At 38.9% G+C, this 26,673-nt stretch overlaps 1 protein-coding gene across 1 annotated transcript in view; it reads right to left on the reverse strand.

Moving 5' to 3' along the window:
- Positions 1-26,673, reverse strand: part of ANK3 (ankyrin 3) — a 335,763-nt gene that overhangs the window by 166,287 nt on the left and 142,803 nt on the right. The window contains exons 8-9 of the mRNA XM_049646133.1: positions 22,816-22,914; positions 2,099-2,197 (exon numbers count right to left, since the gene is read on the reverse strand). Coding sequence (XP_049502090.1) covers positions 2,099-2,197; positions 22,816-22,914 — 198 coding nt within the window. The remainder of the gene's footprint in view (positions 1-2,098; positions 2,198-22,815; positions 22,915-26,673) is intronic.

Below are 26,673 nucleotides of genomic sequence, written 5' to 3' on the forward strand. Positions count from 1 at the left end.
ATATATATATATATATATATATATATATATATATATATATATATATATATATATCGTGCTTAGAACCTGCTATGTGGGAACCACTATGTAAATATTTGTTATTATTATGATTAAAGTATGCATGGAGGATTAGGAGAATGTAGTCCCCTTTCCTTTTTCTTACTCTGAATGTGTTGAGAATCCTCCAAAAGATTGGAGGATTCATCTCTCAAAAAAATTGAACTTCCCAGAAAAAAGGGCAACTGATTGTGACATCAGGGGACCCTTCCAGCCCATCACCACCTGGAGTCCTGACTACACTCGCACAGAGCTTCCACTCCAACGTTAGTGCCTGACACTTATGGTCAGGGACAAACATTTGTGGGGAACCCCCCAACATGAAATAGAGGACCAAAGCCAACAAAGTGAAGAGAAAATATGAGGAATTGGGGGCAGAAGAGAGGCAGAAAAAAATTAAAAGAAATTTATCTTGAGTGTTCTCAGAAAGGTAATAGAATATGTTGCATCCATAAAACAAGAACTGGAAAACTTTAAGAAAAGAAGAAAAAAATCAAGGAAATCTCTTGTAAAGAAAGAATAGATAATGAGATGAACAAAAGGAAGAAAAGATGAGACAGCAATTTTATATTTATGCCTTATTGCTTTGATAAAGTGAAAATTAATTAAAAAAATTTTTTTAATCTTTATTTTTGAGAGAGAGACAGAGCGTGAGTAGGGGATGAGCAGAGAGAGAGAGAGGGAGACACAGAATTCGAAGCAGGCTCCAGGATCTGAGCTGTCAGCACAGAGCCTGACACGGGGCCCGAACCCATGAACTGTGAGATCATGACCTGAGCCGAAGTCGGACGTTCAACCAACTGAGCTACCCAGGCACCCCGAAAATTAATTTTTAAGAGAACAAAGGGAATCAGTTGGAAAGTTTTTAGGCAGGAGGTTGACATGATTTAGTTGACAGTTTATCTGGCCACTCTGATTGCACAATAGGAGCAGGATTGGAAAGGAGCGAGGCAGGAAATGTGGGACCAGTAAGGAAGCTATTACAGTTAACGATGAGGTGGCTCTGAAGACAGCAGTAGAGGTGGAAAAGATAGATACAGACTAGGTGAAAGGAAAAAGAACAAACAGAATGGCTTAGATGAGAAGCACTCAAAAGGCCATGGTATCATTGCATACAATGAAACATTGTGGCTGTTTAACTCTGTTGGGTAATATACCTCCCATGGCTCACTAATCTAAACCCTGCATTTCAAATGAGTGAAGGAATTATTCAGACCACCTTAACCATGTTCCATCTTCACTAGGGTTGTTGAGGAAACACCAGAGTGCACACAGAAGCAATATGTGTTTTTGCTGTTTTGATGATATTTAGAAATTAAGGCCCTTTAAAAAGTTTAATACAGCTTCCAAAACTCACTGATTTGATTAATAAAAATAGTAGGGACTCAAGTAGTTCATATGTACCAAAATTTATTTACAAATATTCTTGTTTTTCAAATAGCACCAAAAGGTTTTACCATAAAGATCCAGAAGACATTTTGCAAAACACTATTTGTTGGGCAGTCACGATGCATTCCTTTTGGATATGTCAACTTCCCCAAAGTCCCAAGCAAGATGCAATCTTTCCAAAGTTTCTAGCCTTTATCAGTTAAATGCTATCCTCTTCAATAATCTGTAAACTCTCAAGAAATAAACTAAGGGGTTGGAGAAAGAGAGCCAGCACCCAGATTTTAGAGACTATAGATCTTGTATTTTCTTTCCCCAATAAGCAGTCACTGTTGAACTATGAAAATATTGGATAAAGTCAAGCAGTCAGTGTTCTTGAAACAAAGCAAAAACAAAAGCAACACACACACACACACACACACACACACACACACACACACACAAATGACTTTGTGGTACAGTGCATTCTAGCAGAAGGCTTCTTAAACCCAAACTTATTTTGAGGTTCTCCAAAGATTTGGTAAACTAGCCTACCTTAATTGCTAAATGGGAATGATGTCATTTTTCTACATGATTCAAAAGGCTACATTAAAGAAGCAGTAAAAGGATGTAAAGCTACTTATAGTCAGTGTCCAAGAACTTGGGAAGAAATTACCTTGGTTTTTGAAAGAATGGGGGCAGCTCGATCAAGCAGCATTTCTACCACCTGCTCATGGCCACTCCGTGCTCCACAATGCAGGGGCGTCAGACCGTCCTGTTAAACAGAGGAAACATCTTGAGTTAGATTCAGTGGGAAAGTCTGTAAATGCAGTGTATTTCTTCAGGATCCAGTACAGCATCCACATGCTGTGGACCTGTGACCTTCAAACATTTATTCACATATCTCAGTTTCATATTTTTAACTAGGAACTAAATTTTTCATAAGTTTAAGTAGTTGTAAAGTATGTAATTTCTCACATATTAGAATACTCACAGTTAAAAACAGAATTGTTCCACTACTCTTCTTATATCCAATGGAACTGAAACACCATATGTAATTTGATATCCACCGTTAAAAAATATAAAAACAACCTTTTAAAATAGGAATTTGTAATAGGAATTTGACATTGGTCCTCTTCCCTCTTGCATTTCTATTTCCATTTAATTTCTTCCACATGGTTTTATCTTAATATAATATAATTTTGTGCTTGAGTATTTTTAATAAGTTACCATATCATATCTCTTTGCTGTGAAAATATGTAAGTTAAATTTTGAAAAGGTTAAAGATTTCCTGAGAATATAAGTCTTTCAAGCACTAAAGTAAATCTCCTAATTGGAGTTATTAAAATTATTCAAACACAATTGGTCAAAATTGCAAAAACATAATATAAACTTTATGATTATTAAATAAAAGCAACAATTAATTAAAATTCCCCTCTTAATGAGATGTATGTTTTCAAAAACTAGTTCATGTGTCTGCTAATGAATATTAGATATTGCTGGAATGAGACAGAGTCAGCATCAACACTGTCTTGTTTTTTTTAAAGTCAAATGCAGTCTTTTTAAATTTTTTATATATTTAAAAAATTCTAGCATAGTTGTCATACAGTGTTATATTAGTTTCAGGTGTACAATATAGTGATTTGACAATTCTATACATTACTCAGTGTTCATCATGATAAATGTACTAGTAATCCCCATTATATTTCATCCACAATCCTCCCCTCCGGTGACTGTCAGTTTGTTCTCCATAGTTAAGAGTCTATTTTCTGGTTGGCTTATCTCTTTCTTTCTTTTTTCCTTTGTTTCATTTCTTAAATTCCACATATCAGTGAAATCATTTGGTATTTGTCTTTCTCTGACTGACTTATTTCACTTAGCATTGTACCCTCTAGATTCTTCCATGTTGTTGCAAATGGCAAGACTTCATTTTTTATGGCTGCCTAATATTCCAGCGCGCGCGTGTGTGTGTGTGTGTGTGTGTGTGTGTGTGTGTGTGTGTATACACATATTACATCTTCTTTATCTATTCATCTATCGATGGACACTTGGGCTGTTTCCATAACCTGGCTATTGTAAATAATGCTGCTACAAACATAGGGGTGCATATATTTTTCCAATTAGTGTTTTCATATTCTTTGGGTAAATACTCAGTAGTGGAATGACTAGATAATATGGTAGTTCCATTTTTAATTTTTGAGGAACCTCCCTACTGTTTTTGACAGTGGCTGCACCAGTTTGCATTCTCACCAACAGTGCATGAGGGTTTATTTTTCTCCATATCTTCACCAATACTGTTTCTTGTGTTTTTGATTCTAGCCATTATGACAGGTATGAAGTGATATCTCACAATGTTTTTGATTTGCATTTCCCAGATGATTAGTGATGTTGAGAATCTTTTCATGTGTCTGTTGGCTATCTGGATGTCTCCTTTGGAAAAATGTCTGTTCATGTCTTTTGCCCATTTTTAATCAGATTATTTGTTTTCTGGGTTGAGGTATAAGTTCTTTATATATTTTGTATACTAACCTTTTATCAGATATGCCATTTGCAAATATCTTCTCCCATCTTGTCAGCTGTCTTTTAGTTTTCTTGTTTCCTTTTCTGTGCAGAAGGTTGTTATTTTGATGTAGTCCCAACAGTTTATTTTTGCTTTTGTTTCCCTTGCCTCAGGAGATGTATCTAGGAAAATGTTGCTATGGCAGATGTCAGAGAAATTATTGCCTGTGCTCCTTTCCAGGATTTTTATGGCTTCAGGTCCCACATTTAGGTCCTTAATTTTTTAGCTTATTTTTGTGGTCCAGGTTCATTCCTTTGCTGTCCAGTTTTTCCAACAGGTTAAGAAAGTGGTCTAGGTTCACTCCTTTGCTGTCCAGTTTTTCCAACACCATTTGTTGAAGAGACTTTTTCTCATTGCATATTCTTGCCTCCTTTATTGAAGATTAATTGACCATATAATCATGGATTTATTTCTGGGCTCTCTGCTCTGTTCCATTGATCTATGTATCTGTTTTGGTGCCAGAACCATACTGTTTTGATTACTACAACTTTGAAGGATATCTTGAAATCTGAGATTGTTTTTTTCATTTTCAAGATTGCTTTGGCTATTTGAGGTCTTTTGTGGTTCCATACAAATGTTAGGATTGACTCTTCTAATTCTGTGAAAAATGTTGTTGGCATTTTGATAGGGATTGCATTAAATCTGTAGATTGCTTTGGGTAGTATGGGCAGTTTAACAATATTTGTTCTTTCAATCTAAGAGCACGGAACATCTTTCCATTTGTTTGTGTTGTCTTCAATTTCTTTCATTGGTGTTTTATAATTTTCAGAGTATAGATCTTTCTCTGTCTTGGTTAAGTTTATTGCTTAGGTAATTTTATTATTTTTGGTACAAACACTATCCCATTTTTTTTTTTTTGAGAGATCGCATGAGTGGGGGAGAGGGGCAGAGGGAGAGAGAGAGAATCCCAAGAAGGCAGCATGCTCAGTGCAGAGCCCAATGCAGAGCTTGGTCCCATGACTGTGGGACCCCTGGACCTGAGCCAAAAGCAAGAGTCAGATGCTTGATCTAGTGAGCTACCCAATTTTTGTTTTTATAAATGTTAGTGCTGAGACATCTTGTCTGCACAAATAAGAAGATGGATTTTTGTTAAAGCAGTGTCAACTAATAATTTTTTAAACTCTGGAATTGCATGCCAAAATCACCTAATAATATTTTACCAAAGATTTTTTTCAATGATGCATCTTAAGGCAACTCCACTATCTCCTTCATTTTTGTTGGCAGCAGCAGGATTTCCAATCATCCAACGAGCAGACAAATTTGTTGTTCAATCATTAGAGTCATACAGTTGTTAACATGGCACGGATATTCTGAATTCTTCCCCTTGCTCTGTTCTGTCCCCTCTTCTCTCCAAGTTTTGCACCCTGGGGCCAGGTGTGTGAGAGTGACTTAGGTCTTCCTTTTGTGCTAGGAGACAAGGACTATTTTACTACAGGCTAGGTGGGAAAGGAGAATTAGGAGTTAAGGAGTGGAAAATAATTCACTTAAAGCTATCTAAGTGGCCCCAAACTCTATGGAGAAGTGCTCCCCAGCTTGAGGATTCCTGTGGTTGACAAAGCCTACCCTAAGGACAGTCACATTTTAAGATACATTAAAATGTTATCAGTGTATTCAAATCACTTCCCAGATTGTGTGAGCAGATCTTGAAAATAACCCTAATTATCCTAATGTATAATCAGTAAGGTACAATCCTATTTCTAACCTATTAGCCACATCTCAGAATTAAAATCCCTTAAAAATGAAATTTGAATCACAAGCTCACTTGATCATGCTGTGAGCATATTTAAATATTCTGCCTCTTATGCTGATTTGAAACATTTGCTCTCATAAACCAAAGTAAAGCAGTGTATAGATTTTCAAGTGGGAAATAGCATTTTTCTAATAAAACAGAATAAAATAAAATCTGAAAACATTAAAAAAAACACCATGAAGTCCAAGTGTCTTCCCAATAATATAAAACCTATAAATATCTGTAGAAGAACTAATAATCACACCCACCTTCTGCCACACACACAAAAACACACCACACAGGTCCTGTTATAACGTGATTGTCTTTTACGAACTAAAGGTCAAATTTGTTTATTTTCTCATAAGTAGACTCTAAGATGTAAGAGGTGACAGAATGTGTGCAGACATGTTCAAACCATGCTCACACAGAAAAAAAAAGTATTTACGTTAGCCCAACTCATTTATCCATGAAAATTATCTTACCCAAAGCAAATTGCTACATACTGAATGCAAAGTGGTCAAGAGCAAAATCTACCTCAATCCTTTGAAACATACTGTCTTTTACAGATTTACATTTTTGCTGATTTCAATTTTCAATAAAAGCTTTAATTATGGAAAATTTCAAACCTATTTCGGACTAAAGCAGACTGAATAGTATAATGAGTCTCTCTAGGTGTCTGGTGCTCAGCCTCAGCTGTCATCTCCTGATCAATCTTGATTCATCCGTATCCTGACCTTTTCTCCTTTCTTATATTATTTTGAAACAAATCCAAGATATTATATCATTTTTATCCTCACGATTACCCCTATACGAAAGGTATAATATTCATTTGATAAATGAAGACTCTTTACTTCTCCAAGCCTGCACAGGCTGAATGCAGATCTTGGCCAGACTGTGCAGGACAGTCAAGGCATGACTTAGGAGGAGTTACTAAGACAAAGCCCCTCTTTTCAAACTTTCAGCCATCCTGAGCCTTCTTTTATCTACATTCTGCAGCTGCTGCCTCTGATCTCTGGTGTTTATTTATTAAACACTCATAGACTTTAGAGACTCAGCTAGGGAAGGTGATTTTTTCATCAGTGCAAGAGCTGTGAAGTGCTATTGTTACCGCCATTGTTCTTCTCATCACCTGGTTTCAATGATAAAGTCAGGGGGCTCCCCAGGGTAAGATCTTCAGTTCCTAGCTAACTGCAAAGAGCTACCTGAAGCATAGCTCTCTTGACTGCAGTTTCACTTGCAGTATTTTTAACCTTGATTGCAAGTTGGGCTGACTCCTTTGGATCTGCTGCACATTTGCTCTGAAACTTTTCAAAAGTGCATGACTTCAAACAGCCAGAATTCCGGCAGGAGAGACGGCTCATCAGGAAGCTGTACAAGATGTCACGACTGCCTGGCTGTACAGGCAGTGCCAGCCTGGCTGCTGGGACATTCACAGGTCAGTGGAAAACTAGTGCCTAGAGTTAATGTAAGGTCTTTAATTAGTGTCACATCTTTTATAGTCACAAAGAAGATAGGACCAGCTGACCCACAGCCAGACTGGAAAGTGTCTGCCATGTACTGATTCACACTTAGTTCAGTTTAAAAAAAAAAAGAGGAAAATTAGCCAGGACAGACTTTACTTAATACCTGCATTTGGACAACAAATAATATGTAAATTTCAAACTGGTTTCTTTTGCTTTGAAATGGGTGAGGCTTATCATTCACTTTCCTGAAGCACTGTTCTGATTATGAAACGCTACGTGGCCTTCAATAACCACTCAGTCCTCAGCCAAGGCTCAGTTTCTCAGATCAGCATCGGTGGTCTTCCACCAGCAGTCTCTCCTACACTGGGCCTTCCCCGATGCCCCTCCCTTCTCCCCCAGCTCGCAAGCCATTCGCAGCTCTTCGTGTTCTGGTCTCTCTGCTCTGCCCACACAGGGTACCAGGAAGGAGTTCCCTTTCCATTTTCTCCAAGATCCAAATTTGTACTGTTTTAAAGTCCTACGTTTCTTAGAAGACTTTTCCATAACTAGACATAACCACTGTACTTTCAGGACATCTGCCTTGTTTTATCTGCACTTCTCTTGGGGAAGCTTCTCTAACTTTTCACCGGGTATCTTAGTCATTTGTGAGCAGGCGTCATCATTTCAGCTAGGCTGATTCTGAGGACAAGGTCACTAGCTTAAGGGATATTTGAATCTCACAGAGAAGATAACTCAGCACTGTATCCATGAAAGTTGCAAATGAGTAAATGAAGGAATGGAGTGAGCAAATGAGTGGGTTTGGGGGCTAGTCCTTTAAAAATGTTTTCTAGTTAGTTGGTTAAAAATTCTTTTTGTTAAGAGCAGACTCATTTTATCCTTCAGAAGTGCTCTAATGTCTTTCTTTCCAGAAAAATAAAATTCCCCATAAATAAGTGATTTGAAGAATATGACTAGTCTTTTTAGCTCTCAGAATAAGAAAAATATTAGGGGATTTATTCTAAATAAGATATTTTCCTTTTATTTGAATACCAGGAGCTGAAAAAAGAGAACTATTGTGAGTACTGTGGTTTGGAACACAGCAGTGAACTGGTCTACTCCTCTCCCTAAAACTAGAGCAATGCTTTTTCCAATACAAAAATGAGGATTCTAACCTGCTCCCAAACCCTAGAAATTTACAGCTGATATACAGGGTCACTTAGACTGGGTCCAGTACCAAAAAGCATTTCTTCAGCTGCATACAACAGTGTCAACTTCCAGTTGGAAAATGCTTGACAAAGGCAATTGCCGGGGCTCAGGGGAGGCTGCCTCAAGAATGGCAGCATATGCACTTGGACGGGAGAGAAGGAGAGAGGGATGCTGAGTTGCCATAGTAACAGTATGGGAAGGAAATGAAATTGCACAGCGTTGGTAGTTTTTTTCCAATTCCCCTGATTTTTAAAGCACTGACATAATGAACAAGTATTCCCTTGGGCAGAATTCTGAAGCAAAGCCAACTAGCTAGTCCAGATCTCATATTTCATTTCAATGACAGTAATCTTATTACTGAGGTGGGAAACTGTACTTTACTGGCTGGACAAAATGCTCTCTTGTGTTAGCCTAAGAGCAAAACCTAGCACACTCGAAGGTCAAAAAGGCTTGCTTTCAGGTCCTATTCAGCTGAAAAGCATGGAACAGGACATTAAGGCATCAGACCTAAGAATATGGAACCCAGAATATGTTCTTAACATGTTGAATTTGCTCACAGCCAATACTGAAATGAGACAAATTCATGACTTGGGAAATACTTTCAAAAACAGACATTTATTTTATTTGTATTCTGTAGCAAAAAAACCCTCTAAGCAAAAAATCTCACTCTAGAGATGGAAAAGGAAACCAAACAGAGAGAATCCAATGGATATATAATCTTTTCCTATATCATGGATGTGAAACAGGATGTGATACTTAATTCAAAACTGAAAACAATGAAAGAAAAAGCCAGTAGTGCTCAGGAGAGAAGAGTTATAATACAGCCAGAGATAAATAAGGGGGCCCCACCTGCAGCCCAACAGTACTGTTAGTCTCATATCTGTGTTTTTTACCAAAAATTCTGACTGTATCCTCATTTTGTGCACGCGAGGCAGTTGTAGATTTGGCATAGGAGGGTGTGAGATAACATTTTTTGAAACCCCTCTGTGGTTACAGGAGCTTTATATTTGTGATCTTATTGACTCTTTACAACTCATGAGAAAGGCATTACAAGTTCCATTTATAGATGAGAAAGCTGCTCCAGAAGAGGAATGTACCTGCTCAAGGTCACATGCAAGCAAATGCTGGAATCGGAATTTATACTTAGGCTTGCCTCCATCTGAGGGTTTGGATTGCTTCTAGAAAACAATCTGCTTTTAAGATCTAGAGTTCATTTCTGCCATTCACGTACAGGAGAGAGAAATATCTCTTTCTACTTCCCTTTCTTGCTACCCCGGTCATACATTCTATGTGTTTAAAACTAAAGTAAGGCAAAATCCTTGTATTGTTCTCTCTGCTTAAAAAACCATGGCTTTCTCTCTGACCCTGGAACACACCCTTATGCTATTTGTTGTGTATTTGTCCACTGTTCTTTGTGGGTTTTTTGTCCCTCCTTTTTGTCTTCTTTTGGGTTGAGCATTATTTAGTTTTCTAATCACCAAATCATCACATATATCACTGGCTATCTCCTCCTTTGGCTTTTTTTTTTTTCGGGGGTGGGGGGGGGGAACAAAAGGGGGGGAGGGGGAGAGAGAGAGAGAGAGAGAGAGAGAGAGAGAATATCCCAAGCAGGTTCCCCACTCAGTGCAGTCTGACATGGGCTTGATCCCACAACCCTGGGATCACAACTCAAGCTGAAATCAAGAGTCAGATGCTCAACTGACTGAGCCACCCAGGCACCCCCTCCTTCTTTGGCTTTTTAACTAAATCTCCTTTTTCTTTTGTTTTCCTTTTAGTGGTTGCCCTAAACATTATAATATGTATCCTTAATTTACCAGTCTAAATAATATTATATTATTAATCATATATCACAGAGTAATATTACATAATACATATTATATTATTTTATATATCATAGGGTAATATTACATATGATGTATTATATATATTATATAACTTCATGTGTAATATGAAATTCTATAATATAATTCCATTTACACTGTTAGTTTTACCTTTTGTGCTATAAATATCATATATTTAACTTTTACATGTATTACAAGCCTCATAATAAATTGATATTTTTATTAATCAAACTTTAAAGAATTTCTAAAAAGAAAAAGTGTTCTTTATAGCAATCTGCTTCTAATTTTTCTCTCCTTTATTTAGATCCACATTTCCATATGGTATTATTTCCCTTCAGAATACTAAAGAACTTCCTTTAGTATTTCTTTTAGTGTGGGTTTGATGGTAACACTTCATCTCAATTTTTGCTTATCTGAAACTATATTTTGCTTTTATTATGAATTTATGTTCACTGGATATAAGTTCTCGATTCACAGAAAGTTTTCAGTTAGCATCTTAAAGAATGTTCCATTGCTTCTGGCCTCCAGTGTTTCTGGTAAGAAGTTAGATCACAGTCTCATCATTGTTTTTTCTATTTATAATGCATCTTCTCCTTTGGCTGTGTAAATATTTTTTTTTCTATCTTTGCCATTTATCAGCTTCACCACTATGTGCCTCTGTGTGGTTTTCTTTGTATTTACCCTCTTTGGGGTGTTCTAAGTCTCCTGGGTCTAGGGTTTGTGGTTTGTGATTGAATTTGAAAATAAATATATACATCTTTTCTGTTCCATTCTCTTTCTCCTCTGCTTCTTGGACCACACTGTAAGTGTTTAGTCAGCTTGCTAGTATTCCACAGGTTGCTGACATGGTGTCAAATTGATTTTTAATCTTTTTGTTTTCTGTTCTTCAGTTTGGATGATTTTTATAACTTGTCTTCAAGTTCACCAATTCTTTCTTCCTTTGTATTCAATCTGTTCTTTATCCCATCTAGTGAATGTTTTTTTTAAAATTTCAGATATTGCGTTTTTTAGTTCTAAGATTTCTATTTTTTTAAGATTTCCTATTTTTCCTGAAAAATTTTGCCTTACTCACTATACCTGTCTTTTCATTCAGATATTTAACATATTAATTATAGTTATTTTAAAGTCTATTAATTCTAACATCTGAGTCACCTATGGGTCTGTTTTTATTACTTAACTTTTTTTTTGACAGCAAGTCAAATTTTCTCATTTCCTTTCATGTATACTAGTGATTTTTAAATCATATATAAAATTTAAATTAAATACTGGATATTGTGAATAATGTGCTATAAAGACTCTAGTCTTATAGGGACTTGTTTTAGGCTTTCAATAGCAGGTCTGTTTTAGAATCGTCCTTATTCCAAGAGTAATAATCCCTTTAGTCCTGGGACATAGTCATAACTTCTAAGATGTAGTCCTTGTAGTATTAATAAAAAGCCAGAGATATTTGCCAAGTCTCCTTGATGTGGTATTCTATTTTCCTTGCAGAAAGCACTGCTGAACTTCCTTCTCAGCTTTTAATTTTTTACCTGTTATTTCCCTCTGCTCTCCTTGTAGTTTCATACCACCCCCCTCCACTTCCCACCTCCACACACATAGTTCATTGCTTATTCAAGGATTGTGGGGAGTGTATATGTTTGTAGATTGACTTCAGCACTTCCTTTGTGGTTCCCTCCTATCAGTGATTCCTCCCTGAATATCCAGCCACCATTACAGCCTCAAACTTGATCCTCTGACCTCAAGACAATAAAATTGTGACTTTCTCAATCAACTGTATCCAGTACCTGCCATAAAAATATAGATCTCATCTTGTGTTATTTAGTTCTTTCAAAAGTTGAATTCACTCCAATTTATGCCAATTTTTGATTATTTTTCAGTGCCTACAAACAAGTTTTTAAAAACTATTTTTCCGGGGTTTATGATTTTTATCAGCAGGATGCTTAGTTCATTGTAAGCTACTCCATTGTTCCTTGAAGCCAAAACTCTAACACAGCTGAGTAAAAAACATGAATATGTGACTTCTACACACTACCATCATAGTTTATATTTGTTTCTATCATATACTATTTTAGGAATGTTCCTTCTATAAATAGATGATAATTTCTAAATTTTCAGTAGGTAGAAACTGAATAACCTATTATAAAATATGATTTTAAATGTATAAAGGTGCTTTTTATATAGTTCTTAGAAAATCTTACATGGAAAAAATTCAAATTAAGCTTCACAATGTAAAAAAAAACAGTAATGATGTATTTACTTATTGTATCTTTCCTTTGGCAAGGAGGATAATTAAAGATGCTTATAGTTGATAACTGCAGAGTACTTGTGTGCCTAATGGATGTAGAATTTTTTAAAAGAAGTAGGGAGTGAGCATTACCAACATACATCACAAGAAAATAGGAGGAAGAGTAAAGTACTTTCTGGGCACCAGCACTTAGAACCACATAGCAATTAACTAAAATAACTGCTGTCCTGAGCCTGTTTCATAGATTCTTCAGGAGAACCAGGATTAGTAGCACTCAAAATTTATCTGATACTTTTAGATCTCTACTTGGTAAGGGAAATGAGATCTCCAATATGTTGTAAAATCACTAGGACAGAGAGAGAGGGAGGGAGGGAGGGAGAGTGAGAGAGAGAGAAAAAGGGAGAAAGAAAGAGATAAGATGCTCTTATGTTCTCAGAACTCTTTGCAACTCTCAAAAGCATTCTTTCCTTCAAAGAGATTTTCATGTTTTGAACGCTAAGGGCATGTCATAATTACTTGTACTTTCTTTTTTTATATTAATACTTAATTTTTTTAGAGTGGTTTAAGGTTAACAGCAAAATTTAGGGGAAGGTGCCCTGCCCTTCTTAGAATCCAAATAAATACTTTCAATTAACTTTTAATATCTGTTACATAAAAATTAAAAATGAATCTATTTTTGAATGACATATTTTCAAATTAGTCTTGATTAATGTAGAAACCCAGAGCAGTTTGCATTATTTCAAGTGCTCTTGTCAACATGTCTATGTTAGAACTGTAAGGAGGAAATATTGTATTAGAATTTTCCATTTGATAGGGACTATCTTATGACTATAAAATATTTAATATTTACTTTAAGGATTTATTTTTAGCCAGGCAATACACTTCTGGAAATATAATAGAAAGCAAAAGTCAATACCAATATTTCTTTTTTCTTTGTATTTAACCTCAGAAATAATAACCAGTTGCATTTCTGGGAAAGGACAGGCTAAAATTACAGGGCATCCAAATGTCCCCTGATACCTTTCCAGAATAATAAGAATTTAACAACTGACAGATTTGAGGTATTCTGAAAATGCTTTATCTACTTGCACCCAAATATCTCTTCGTTCTTCTGAATCAATTGGAAGCCATTAACTTCAGGGAGCAAAATTACATTACCACAGGATCAGTATAAAGTCAAGAAAATTAAGACCTTTTGGCAAATTTAACCTTCAAGAGTGTAGCTTTCATTTCTATATATTCAGCAAATACATATTTAACATCTGGTATGTGCCAGAAAGCATGCTAAGTGCTACAGATACCAAGATGAATGTGTGCATCTGAGTGGCAAGGTGTGGCTCGGATATGATGTGGTGGTAATGAGATTACATGTGGATCTGGGTAGTGGCACCTTGCTAGGAAAACTGGAAGCTGGGAGAGGCATGATTAGAGCCGCATTCTGGGAATCAGAGTATTGGTATTACTGACTCTACCTGGAACCCTTCCATCTTCTCTGAAGCACTAAATACAAGCACAGCTGCCTTTATTATTGGGTAGAGAAGAGCCAGTGAAAAGAGAGAACTCCGAAGATGCCAAAAAGTCTTAAAATGGTTCTGATTAGGGTCCATATTGAGCTTTTGATTTGGCTGTGAACTGATGCAAAGGAAAAGGAAAATGACAAGAGACCATCCATTGCAAAGTATCTTCCTTCGAGAAGTACACATGCTTGCTTTGCTGAGATCGAGGGTTAAATGGGGGGAAAAAAACCAAAACAAAAAACCCATCAGGCTACCACAAATAGCCATTCTTAGCAAAACATTTTAGTCTATAAATAAAGTCATTAAAATTTGGTTGGAAAAAAGTGAGCAAATTTCAAAACTTATTTTAAAATTAGGATCTACATATAGACCAGACTGAAGAATCTGCCTTGATATATGTTTATATCTCAGCACATTTGCCACCGTTATCACAGAGATAACTCTACATACTTACTCTTGTCTATTCTGCAGGAGAATATACAACAAGCCAGTTGATATTAGATAGCATCACAGGACTGGGAAAATAGGACAACCTTTCTTGAAATGAACTAGATAGAAAAAGGACCACAGGCTTTGTGTTTCATCAGATCCTAGCTAAACACTTTTCAGAAACGTTCAAGAGGCTTCTGACTCTTGCCCCCTGAGCCCTAACTTGACTGAGATAAAATTGACATGGAACATTGTAGAAATTTAGGTTATACCATGTGATGATCTGGTATACATATATATTGTGAAATACTTACCACAATAACGTTAATTAACACATTCTTCACCTCACATGAATTTTGCAGATGTCATGGTCAAAATATTAAAGTCTACTATCATAGCAACTTTTGAATATACAATACAGAATTGTTAGCTATAGTCAACAAGTAATTTATTTTTAAACAATTTTTTCTAATGTTTATTTATTTTTGAGAGTGAGAGAGACAGAGTGCAAGCCAGAGAGGGGCAGAGAGAGGGAGACGCAGAATCCGAAGCAGGCTCCAGGCTCTGAGCTGTCAGCACAGAGCCTGATGTGGGGCTTGAACTCACAAACTGTGAGATCATGACCTGAGCCAAAGTCAGAAGCTTAACCAACTGAGCCACCCAGGTGCCCCCACCAAGTAAACTTTAGATACCTGAACGTATTCATCTTATAACTGGTAGTCTGTACTCTCTGACTAAATCTCCCCATTTCCTCTACCTCTCAGCCTCTGGCAACCACCTTTCTGTTTCTATGAGTGTGATGTTTTATTATTGTATTTTATTTATTATTTTTTAAATGTTTATTCATTTTTGAGAGAGAGAGAGCACGTGTGCACAAGTGGGGGAGGGCCAGAGAGAGAGGGGAACAGAGGATCTGAAGCAGGCCTCAAGCTGACAGCAGAGTGCCCAAGGCAGGGCTTGAACTTGTGAAGCACGAAGATCATGACCTGCGCCGAAGTTGGAGCTTAACCAACTGAGCCACCCAGGTGCCCCAGGTGTGATGTTTTTAGATTCTACATCTGAGTTATGACATGTGGTATTTGTCTTTCTCTGTCTGACTTATTTCACCTTGGATAATGGCCTCAAAGTCTATTCATGTTGTTGCAAGTGGCAGGATTTGCTTTTATGTTTATGGCTGAATAATAGTTCACATATTGCAAATGCAGTTTAAATGCTGTATTAAAGCTTTATTGATTACTCAATAGAACTGGGGATTGTCTTTTCATAAAACCAGTGGGTTCTTTTTAATATTTTTTTAAAAGACTTCAGTTTCTATTCTCTAGGGGCACCTGGTTCTTTGTTTAGTTTCTTCCCCCTACTGACCCTTACAACTCTTCAGATTTGAAGGTGGTGTCACTTCTAGGTCCTCAGTAAGTTTCTCTTCTCTTTCTGGGACTCAATGATGGATGGACTGTTTTCACTTAACGATGCCCCTTTAGTCCTGCAGGTCTTCTTCATGAATTTTTCATCCTTTCTCTTTTGCTCCTCTGACTAGATAATTTCAAGTGTTCTTGCTTCTGCTTGGCCCGGTCTGCTGTTGAAGCTGTCTATTGAGTTCTTCAGTTCCATCACTGTCTTCTTTAGCTCCAAATTTGTGCTTGGTTCTCTTTTTATATTTTCTATCTCTTTGCTGAACTTTTCATTTTGTTTTTATATTTTCCCCCTAATTTGTTAAATTGTTTTTCTATGTTTTCTTGCAGCTCTCAGAGCATCTTTAGAACAATTATTTTGAATCCTTTATTAGGCTTAATCGACCGAGTCTCCCAGGTGCCCCGGGTGTGATGTTTTTAGGTCACTGGTATCTCCATTTCTTTGAGGTCAATTACTGGAAGCTCACTATGCTCCCTTGGTGGTTCCTCTGATTCTTCAAGATCCCTATAGTCGTGCATATTTAAAGTCTGCACATTTAAATAACCACTCACTTCTTCCATACTTTATGGGTTGACTTCAATATGGAAAGACTTTCACTTGTGCACAGGGGCACGCTGGAATGTGCTGTAACCCCAGGTCTAGTGGTACAGAGGGCCAAATACAGGGGTGCGTGGTGGTTTGGGTCCAAGAGGTATATGATGTCTTATCTGCTCAGGTCACTCAGGTTCATGGCATTGACAACTGTGCAGTTCTTGGTGAGCACTGTGGGGGGTGGTCTGAGTCCTCAGCAGCACCTCCAGGGCCAGTGGCTGGTGACGTGGTCAGGTGGTGGTGGTGGCTGGAGCTGGTGGTATGTACACAGCTGTAGGGTGGTCCCCTACATAGTGGTGGGGCCGGTCTCACACATACACATAGCGGTGGGGATCAGAGCCAGTTGTAAAGGTGTGGGCCAGCTGCAGGTGTACAGGCAGCTGTGGGTGCCATGGCTGTCTGAGTGTATTGCTGTGGCTGTGGGGCCTCACCGTGGGCACACTGCAGCAGAGGCTGGTGTTGGGAGTCAGGCAAGGGGCGTGCCGGAACACAGCTTGGAAGACCAGCTTCAGGTGAGCCCAGTGGTGCAGGTCAGTGACATGAGATAGGACCGGATCTGGCCTTCAAATGGCTGTGGGGGCTCTGCTCTTCTTGTGTACTCCTGTGGCTGCAGTCTCCCAGGGGTGTGTGCCAAGCCTTGGGAGGCCGGTAAGGATGGTCTGGTTGGGGCATATAGGTGCACAGCTAGAAGGTTACCTGACATGTGCTAAGGAGTGAAGGCCAGTGACTGGTGACAGAGCCAGATTCAGACCCACGGACTGCTATGAAGGCCCTGGCTTGTGGGTGTGCCCTTCCATGCCACAGGATCTGCCATAGGTGTGTGGGTGGCAGTAGAGGGTCTGGCCAGTGGTGTGCAAATGCACAGCTGGAAGGGCTAGCCCCAAGTGCGTACACAGTCGTGGGGGCAGCACAGGGTCTAGGCTGGCTTCTTACACTTGTGCAGACACAGAGGTCTGGGCTGGCTGCTGGTGTGGACCCTTGGCTCTAGCAGCAGGGTCTGGGGGTTTGGGGGGGTGGAGGTGTAGGTAGGGAGCAGGGAGGGACTCAGGAGGCTGGAGTCTGTGAATGTGAATATTGCAGGGGCCAAACCCAATGAAGTCTTCAGGGAGTCCACAGTGGCTCTTCCGGCCATTAGTTACTTTAATAGCAAGAAAGCTGTTGAGGTCTTCTGCAAAGCAGGTGGCTGGGAACCACAGTCATTCCCACTGCATGGATGATACTGGTAGCATCTACTCTTCTTTGTTCCTTCCTATCTCTATTCATCTCAGCTTTGCCAGTCTCTGGGTCGGATGAAACTTTTTTTTTCTTTCCAAGATGTTCTTTAAATTCAAGTTAGTTAACATATAGTGTAGTATTGGTGTCAGGACTAGAATTTAGTGATTCGTCACTTACATATAACACCCAGTGCTCATCACACCAAGTGTCTTCCTTAATGCCCTTTGCCCTTTTAGCCCATCCCCCACCCAACACCCCACCAGCAACCCTCAGTTTGTTCTCTATGTTTAAGAGTCTCTTATGGTTTGCTTCCCTCTCTCTCCCCCCCCTTCCCCTATGTTCATCTGTTTTGTTTCTTAAATTCCTATGAGTGAAATCATATGGTCTATGTCTTTCTCTGACTGACTTATTTTGCTGAGCATAATACACTTTAGCTCCATCCACATTGTTACAAAATGGCGAGATTTCATTCTTTTTGATGGCTGAGTAATATTCCATTACAATATATATCACATATATATATCTTCTTTATCCATTCACTTGTCAATGGACATTTGAGCTCTCTCCATAGTTTGGCAATTGTTGGTTTTTTGTTTTTAGTTTATTTTGAGAGAGTGCGACAGAGAGTGAGCGAGTGAGCATGTGCAAGAGTTGGGGAAGGGTATAGAAAGGAGAGACAGAATATCAAGCAGGCTCCATGCTCAGTGTGGAGACTGATATGGGGCTCGATCCTATGATTGTGAGATCATGACCTGAACCAAAATCAAGAGTCGGATGCTCAACAGACTGAACCACCCAGGTGACCCTGGCTATTGTTGCTAGTGCTGCTATAAACATTATGGTGCATGTGCCCCTTTGAATCAGTATTTTTGTATCCTTTGGATAAATATCTAGTAGTGCAGTTGCTGGGTCATAGGGTAGTTCTATTTTTAACTTTTTGAGGAACCTCCATACTGTTTTCCAGAACGGCTACACCAGTTTGCAATCTGGTTTGCAAACTGAAGAGGGTCCTTCATACAATGTCCTGAAAGCTAGGGAAGCCAGCCATTCACTTCACTCTCCCTTTTCTGGTAAGGGAAATTCTTCCAAGCTGAGGAGTTCCCTGTTGGCAGTGAGCAGTGCCAGCCTGGGAGATTGGATGATGCAGGCAAAATGAAGCTGCTCTTCCTTCCCTTCTTTTGTAATTATTCTCAGATGGGTTTTTTTCCTTCCCCACACTGAGTTGCTGAAGATTCCTAAGAGCACTCCTGAGCTCTCCCAGAACTGCTTTTCTTTGTGGATGCTTCCGAACTCTTGTTGATCTTTGTTGGGGGTTGGAGGCTGAGCTCCCCTACTTTACCATTTTGGTAACATCAATCTGACTTACATAACCATCTTGAGTTTTACAGTGAAGCTACAATAGGTGGTGTCCTTCCAAATGGGAGAGCTTGTAAAATCATCTGGAACAACGCTCCATCCATGCTGGGACAGAAACTAAGACTCAGAAGGGTGAACTTGCCTAAGGTCACAGTTTTACTTGCAAGTCATACTTAAGACTAGAGATCAGATCACTGATCACTCTCATCTTGCTTTCCTGGCTGGTAAAATCTTGCTCAAGTCCTCCTAAACTACTCTGACCATAAATCAAGTTTCCTTGCTTGAATAAAAGAGCTCTAAGAGTCTGCTTTTAAACTGAGTACTTTATTAGGTCAGCAGCACATGCAGGGAACAGAGTAAGCCAACGAGGTCCCTTGGAGTGCTGGCGCCTGAGATGTCTCCTGTCTCTAAACCGACTATTGATGTAGCAAGGTAGCCACAACAGTCCTAAGTAATTGGTAGGAGGTGGATGGGTAGATAACAATATTTATTCTCTCAAGAGTTACCAGATTGAGTAGTTAAAACTTGCATTTATGAACAATTCTGTTTTCTGTTTTTAGGCTTGGCCTCAGGGCTTTCTGACATTTCAGCTGGCCTCCTCCCTTTCACCCACACACCCAATGACTACTCAGTCATTTCAGCCAGAGAGAAGGGAGGCTTTGATGAGAAGAACACAAAATAGTTTACATATTTGGGGTATGTACTATGTTTTCTTCGATATCGTCTGCCAGGAATTCAGTCTGTGCCCAAATGCCATCCCACCCTCACCCCACTCCTTGTAGGACAACAAGAGAAGTAGGACAGGCTTCTCTGTTCTCTGTGTCTGTCTCCTTCACATTCACGCACCATTCACAGAACACAGGAGAAAAGTGAATCCCGGTTACAACTGAATGGATGGTAAAAAGGAGTCTGCATCTTATTCAAAATAAGATAGGCTTTCACAACAGGGAGACAAAGTGTTAGAGAAACCAGGTTGCCCCCTGAATTTGCATAGTATGCAAAGTTGCATACTACATTATTCCATATCTCTGATACTATTTTTTTAATGTTTATTTATTTACTTTGAGAGAGAAAGAGAGCAAGGGAGGGGCAGAGAAAGAGGGAGAGAATCCCAAGCAGGCTCCTTGCTGTCAGTGCAGAGCCTGACACAGGGCTCGATCTCACAAACCATGAGTTCTTGACCTGAGCTGAGAGTCAGACATTTAACTGACTGAGCCACTCAGGTGCACTCATATCTCTAATACTTTTATCCAGAAGAGTTTTTAAGTTTTTGCCCTGGTGCCACTGTCTGCCTCATAAACATGAGGTCTGAGTTCCCCACATGCCCCTTTCTCCTTCATTGTATCAAATACAGCAGGTAGTTTTTGCATAAATGAGGTAAAGTAACTGAAAAGGAATTTTGCTAGTTATTGATGATTATTTTGAGAGAGGGAGAAATAAGGTAATTTCTAATCCACATACTCACTAAAACCCCAGCTGGATAACCAGGTATATCTCTTCAAGCTCCTCTTTCCTGCTTGGCTCTAGTATTCCTCATTTTTCTTCCTAAAAATCTTCCCTGTTCACAAATGATCCTTAAGCTTTACGTTGTAATCGAGTGGCACAGCACCAATTCTGTTTTATTCCTTACGACCTCTTGAAATAGCCTATATTAGCGGAAGATCCCTGCCATTTAAAGTGACAGCTCTAGCATATTGGTAATGGCTTCTTATTACAGAATGCAAAGTCAATTCACTAGGAGCTCTATTCAATCTCCTTCCCCAGTCAGACAGTCCTCTAGGGGTCAAACTTCATCTTTCTTCACTCATCCTCTCTAGAAAGCTGGTTTCTTTTAAGGTACATACACATTTTCAGGGTCAGTAGTTATCAGGAAAAGGAAGCCCGGGTGTCCTGCTAACTAACTACAGTTGGGCTGTTCTCGGGTCAGAGCACAGGTAGTTGACTGCCTGTCAGCTTCATGAGGGTAAGGACAGTGTCTTGCAGTCTTCCTGTATCTGCCCCACAGTAGGCCCACTCCGTAATCATTTATTGCTTGAGGGAATACACACAGTGAACAATAAATGAAGTAGTAAATCAAGGAGCCACAGGAATCGAATGCAGGTTACCAGGCCAGTTTTAGAAACACGGAGATCAGGATTCTTGTGAGGAGGAAGCACGGGATTGCCGGGGCTACAATGGCAAGATAGGGAAAACCACCCCAAACCCTCAGAGAGGGGGCTGGGTATAGTGAGATCACCTCTCCGTTAGCCTCACTCTTGCTCGCATCTTGGAACAAACACAAGAAGTGTTGGACAAAATAATCCCCTGATTACAAGTTTAATGCTAACTGGACCTGTGAGTTATATAAGCAATGGCTGTGACCTCTTTCTGGCCTACTTTTTGCAACACAGTTTACAAACATTAGCTTGATCACTGCAATAACCTTCAAGGTGGCCATTAATTTTCTTTATTTTCAGAAAGAGAAATTACATGCAGAAGGTTAAACAGCCTACCTAAGTCAACTGGCTAAGGTCAGCATCTGGGATTCAAACTTGCTTCTGAGTCTCAGTTCTTTCCTCTACCCAAAAGGCATTGCACCGAATAAGCAACATGCCAAACACCTACCCAGACAGCTTTGTATTTTTTTTTTTTTTTTTTGATTTCTAAATTGGGTAAAAAACACACAAAATTTATTTCCTTAACCATTTTTTTTTCAACGTTTTTTATTTATTTTTGGGACAGAGAGAGACAGAGCATGAACGGGGGAGGGGCAGAGAGAGAGGGAGACACAGAATCGGAAACAGGCTCCAGGCTCCGAGCCATCAGCCCAGAGCCTGACGCGGGGCTCGAACTCACAGACCGCGAGATCGTGACCTGGCTGAAGTCGGACGCTTAACCGACTGCGCCACCCAGGCGCCCCTCCTTAACCATTTTTAAGTATATATTTCAGTAGTGTTAACTGTATTCACATTGCTATGTATAACATTTCTAGAAATTTTTCATCTTGCAGAATTGAGCCTCTATAACCTATTAAACAACACTCTCCATTTCTCTGCCCCCAAAACCCAAGCAAACACCATTCTGCTTCTGCTTCTATGGTTTTGACTACTCTAGAAATTCCATAAAAATGGAATCATGTAGTATTATACTTTTGTGACTGTCCTCTTTCACTCAGGATAATGTCCTTAAGATTCATTCATGTTGTAGAATGATAGGATTTCCTTCCTGTTTCAGGCTGAATAATATTCCACCATCTATATATACATTACATTTTGTTCATCCATCATCTGTCAATGGACATTTGTGTGGCTTCCATCTTTTGACAATTGTGAACAATGCCGTGATGAAGAGGAATGGGCAAATATTGCTTCAAGATACTGTTTTCCATACTTGGGGGTAAATACTCAGTAGTGGAATTGCCAGATGGTAGGGTAGTTCTAGTTTTCATATTTTGAGGAGCCTCTCTACCGTTTCCCAGAGTAACTGTACCACTTTACATTTGCACCAGCAGTGTACAAAAGTAGACCAATTTGTTTTTAAATAGAGTAACTGTCAGTTTTAGTATTAAACTGACCAAACAGCCCAGCCTATCAGGTCAGGTAGTGATTACATTCTTAAAAATGCAAACTCAACTAAAACTCTAGACCTTAAGCCTTAGTTTTTATAATTAAAATCATACGCCATATAAACGTGTTACAGATTTATACATGTCGATCAGCATTCCATTTTGGGACAAATACATTTAGAATCATTTTCTTGGAGGCTACAACAAATGAAGTAAAAGTGAAGCCACTGTTGAACCAGTGTGAAGGTATCAGGGGAAGATTACTATTCCTGAAAATAAGTATAAGCATGCACACAAATTGCACTTACCCTTGTTTTGGCATCGATTTTAGCTCCTCGATCAAGCAAGAGTTTTACCATATTGGCATTTCCTCTTTTTGATGCAACGTGTAAAGGCGTGATGTCATTCTGTAGAAGAACAGAAAAAAAGGACAGTTTTGGTATCTTCAGTTCAACCGAAACATTGCTTCCCCAACTCCCTCCCAACATGTCCTCACTTTTTTATTTACATTTTTTAACATCCATTGTGAACAGAATGCTTCCCAACATTTCTCTCTGACAGTAATTTTACTCAGTAGACTCCCCTCTCCCCCCAAAAGGGATGAATTTTAAGGAACACATTCTGAAGGTGGGTTCAAGTTTATTTCACTTAGCTGCAGTGACTGATGGATGAGATGGGGTCTTTTTTTGGTTTTGTTTTTTTTGTTTGTTTGTTAGTTTTGCTCTAAAGTTTTGCACCGTTAAGTCAATGTGTTTTCCTGCAAATTTGTGTGATATATACTGGCTAATGTGTGGTTGACTAAGTGGCTGATTAAGCCAGCCAGACTCAGTTAAAGGAGTATGGTGCTCAGCACCATCTCTGGGTTCATATGAGCACAAGATATCAAGGAAAAACAATAGTTACACAAGGTGGAAAATCAGTCAGTACTGTACAAAGTCACAGGACTTCCCATGCACGTGGGGCTAAAGTGTGTTTGCAGGCATTTGTTAGCAATCTCACAGAAAACTGTTTTTTTTTTTTTTATTATTACCATTGAGGAATAAACATATTGTTAGGACAATCTGAAATTAAAGTCATGATACTCAATACCACAGGTTTTCCCCCATGCATCTTACAGGTGTTATGATTGTTTCCAGACTGTCAGGGAAATATGTGTATGTTGTGAGAACATTCTCTATGCTGGCTCCTTATTCCTTTGTAGCAACAATATGGATTTTAGGTCCGTTGTTCACCTAAGTTAATTATATGATCAGTGAACTAGGCTCCTATGGGGTTGTATTTTTGCCATTTGATAGAAGATACAACATAAGAGCTACCAGGCATTGATTATTTCCTATATGTTAGGCACTGTGCTAAACTCTACTATCTCACTTAATTCTCATAATCCTCACAATGCCACAAAACAATCTGACTTACAATGTCCATTTCATAGATGTACAAATAGCTGGAAAAACCAGGATTCAAATTAAAATATGACTCAAGCTTATGTTTTTTTTAAACAGTATAATGAAAATTTTCAAACAGATACAAAGTTTGAGAGAAAGGCATGAGTTTTATGTACTCATCACTCTGGTTCAATACTTATCAACCTCTTAGGAATATTATTTCTTGTATACTCCCTACTACTTTTTTTTCTGGAGAAATCTGAGAGAAGGAAAAGAAAACCCTAGGCATCAAGGATTTTTTTAAACAAATAGTCACAATACCATTATCATATTTAACAAAGTAAAAATAATTCCTTCATAACACTAAGACCCTGTCAGTATTCAAATTCTCCCATTATGTCCAGTTAGCTCAGTAGGGTTGTTCAAATGAGAAGATCCACACCTGCATTAGGTTGAAATGTCCCTTAAGTCTTTTAATCTCCATAGGTGCCTTACTCCACCTTCTTTTTTCCATGACTACTTATTGAAAAAACTGGATAATTGATCATGTAGAATTTTCTAACTTCCATGATTTAATCCTCATGGGGTGTTATTTAACATGTTCTTTTTGCCCTGTACTTCCTATAAAGTTTTTTAAACATTATAAACTATAATGCTGTTAGCATTACATTCTCCTATCCGAACTACTCTTTCCCTCATTATTTTTAGGTGCTGAAGTATCAAATGATTCATTAAATGAAAGAAGAAGAAAGAGATCTCAGTAAAACAAATGTGCTTCAGTAATGCTGGTGGGAGTACACAGGATGAATATCATTGCTCTAGACCAACGGTAGGCAAACTTCTTCTGCATCGGGCCAGATAGCAAATATTTTCAGCTTTTTAGGCAATACAAGTTCTATTGCAGCTATGCAACTCTGCCATTGTAGTGTAAAGCAGCCATACAAAATATGTAAAGAAATGGGAGTGGTTGTATTCCAATCAAATTTTATTTACAAAAACAGGGGCACCTGGTGGCTCAATTGGTTAAGTATCTGACTTTGGTTCAGGTCATGATCTCATAGTTCATGGGTTCGAGCCCTCTGTTGGGCTCTGTGCTCACAGCTTGGAACCTGGAGCCTGCTTCAGATTCTGTGTGTCCCTCTCTCTCTGCCCCTCCCCTGAACATGCTCTGTCTTTTTTTCTCTCTCTCTCTCAAAAATAAATAAATATTTAAAAAAAAACTTTATTTACAAAAACAGATGGTAGGCCAGATTTGGCCTAGGGGCTGACCTGCTGTATACCTACCAGCTATGGCTGAAGGTTTCAACTGTGTGTAACAGTTTACAAAAGAGGAAGTAAAACTATATGCTGTACATTGTGTATGCTCTGGTCCCCTTTTGCTGGCAGAAGGACACAAACTTCCTGATGACTTTTTAATTGTCTTGCTTGTCTCCATTGTGGGTCACTCCAGTGACCCAAGCATCACAGTGGATGAATTCTTGACCTGAGACAGCAGGTGGAGGGTCAGGTTAGGTCTGTAGGAGACATGGTCTACCAGGAAGCTTACTGAGCCCAGAGTGGGATATGGTGCTAAGACCTCATCCCTTCCCCGCAGGAGTCAGGGCTTACTTACTTGCGATTTCCCTTTAAAATTGTGCCCTTGCCTCGTTGAGAAGGACTTAATTAACCTCTATTACAAGTAGGCTAATTTTAGTGAGAAGAAGACTCTACTTCTAATTTTGCTCTCTTCCATATTCATGTACTCTCTCATACAGTGATGCATAGATGTCAAAAGTGTGCCTTGAAATTCTAACTCCCACATTTTTCTACACCTATCTGGCCCTTCCTAGAGGAATATTTTATATTTCTATAGCACTTGAAAAGTGTTGTAAAGGGCTTACCCTTATGTAATTTCACTTTACCTTCATGACACTCTATTGAAATAAAATCACTAACCCTATTTGACAGATATATAAACTGCAGAATAGAACTGGTCAGTAATTTGTATATTAAAAGACAAAGAATTAGAGGCAGAATCAGAATGATAATTCGGTTTTCTAGCTCCTTGTGCAGTAGTATTTTTCAGTCAGGGATCATAATGCCTCCATCTAACAACTATTGCTTCTCTCTATAAAATGGAGCTTCTGAGTGAAACACATATTTTTGTATTCCAGAATCTGGTAGTGACTGCTTCTGACAAATTGGAACAAACTGAAATGAAAGTGGTACCTTTGGACCACTCAATGGGACATTTATATTCTGATTCATCAGATAACTAATAAAAATGTTTTATGCCCTACTATGCACAAGACCCAGTGCTGCATTTCCATTATATAAGTGAGGAACAAAATTATGGATTCCCAACATATCAAAAGAGCCTACTGGTATTAGAGATGAAAATGCTTATTTAAGAGAACCCTCATTTGCTGCTTGTGGAATATAAATTTACACATGCTTTCTGGGATGCAATTTGGCAGTATATATGAAAAGCCTTCAAATCTAAAACCACAGACACAAGGCAGAGGTTGGCTGCCATAGTCGAAAGGGCAGGAATGTTAAGAAAGACTCAGCCCTGAGGCCCAGGCACACTCCCTAAGACTGAAGCCAAGACAGAATGAAAAGAACCCTTAGTCCCAGCAGGAGCCTAGCATAGAGTAACAAGCAACAGTAGTCAGCTGCCAAGGCCAGACAGGAGCTTCGTGAGAGACATCTTCATGCTTCAGGTGTGTAGGGAGAGCTGAGGATGAAGCACCAACACCACCTAAAATTTTCTACCCTCCTCCCCACCCAGCCGCCACCCTG

The sequence above is a fragment of the Panthera uncia genome, chromosome D2 (genome assembly GCF_023721935.1).
Source record: "Panthera uncia isolate 11264 chromosome D2, Puncia_PCG_1.0, whole genome shotgun sequence".
In the NCBI taxonomy this organism is placed as follows: Eukaryota; Metazoa; Chordata; class Mammalia; order Carnivora; family Felidae; genus Panthera; species Panthera uncia.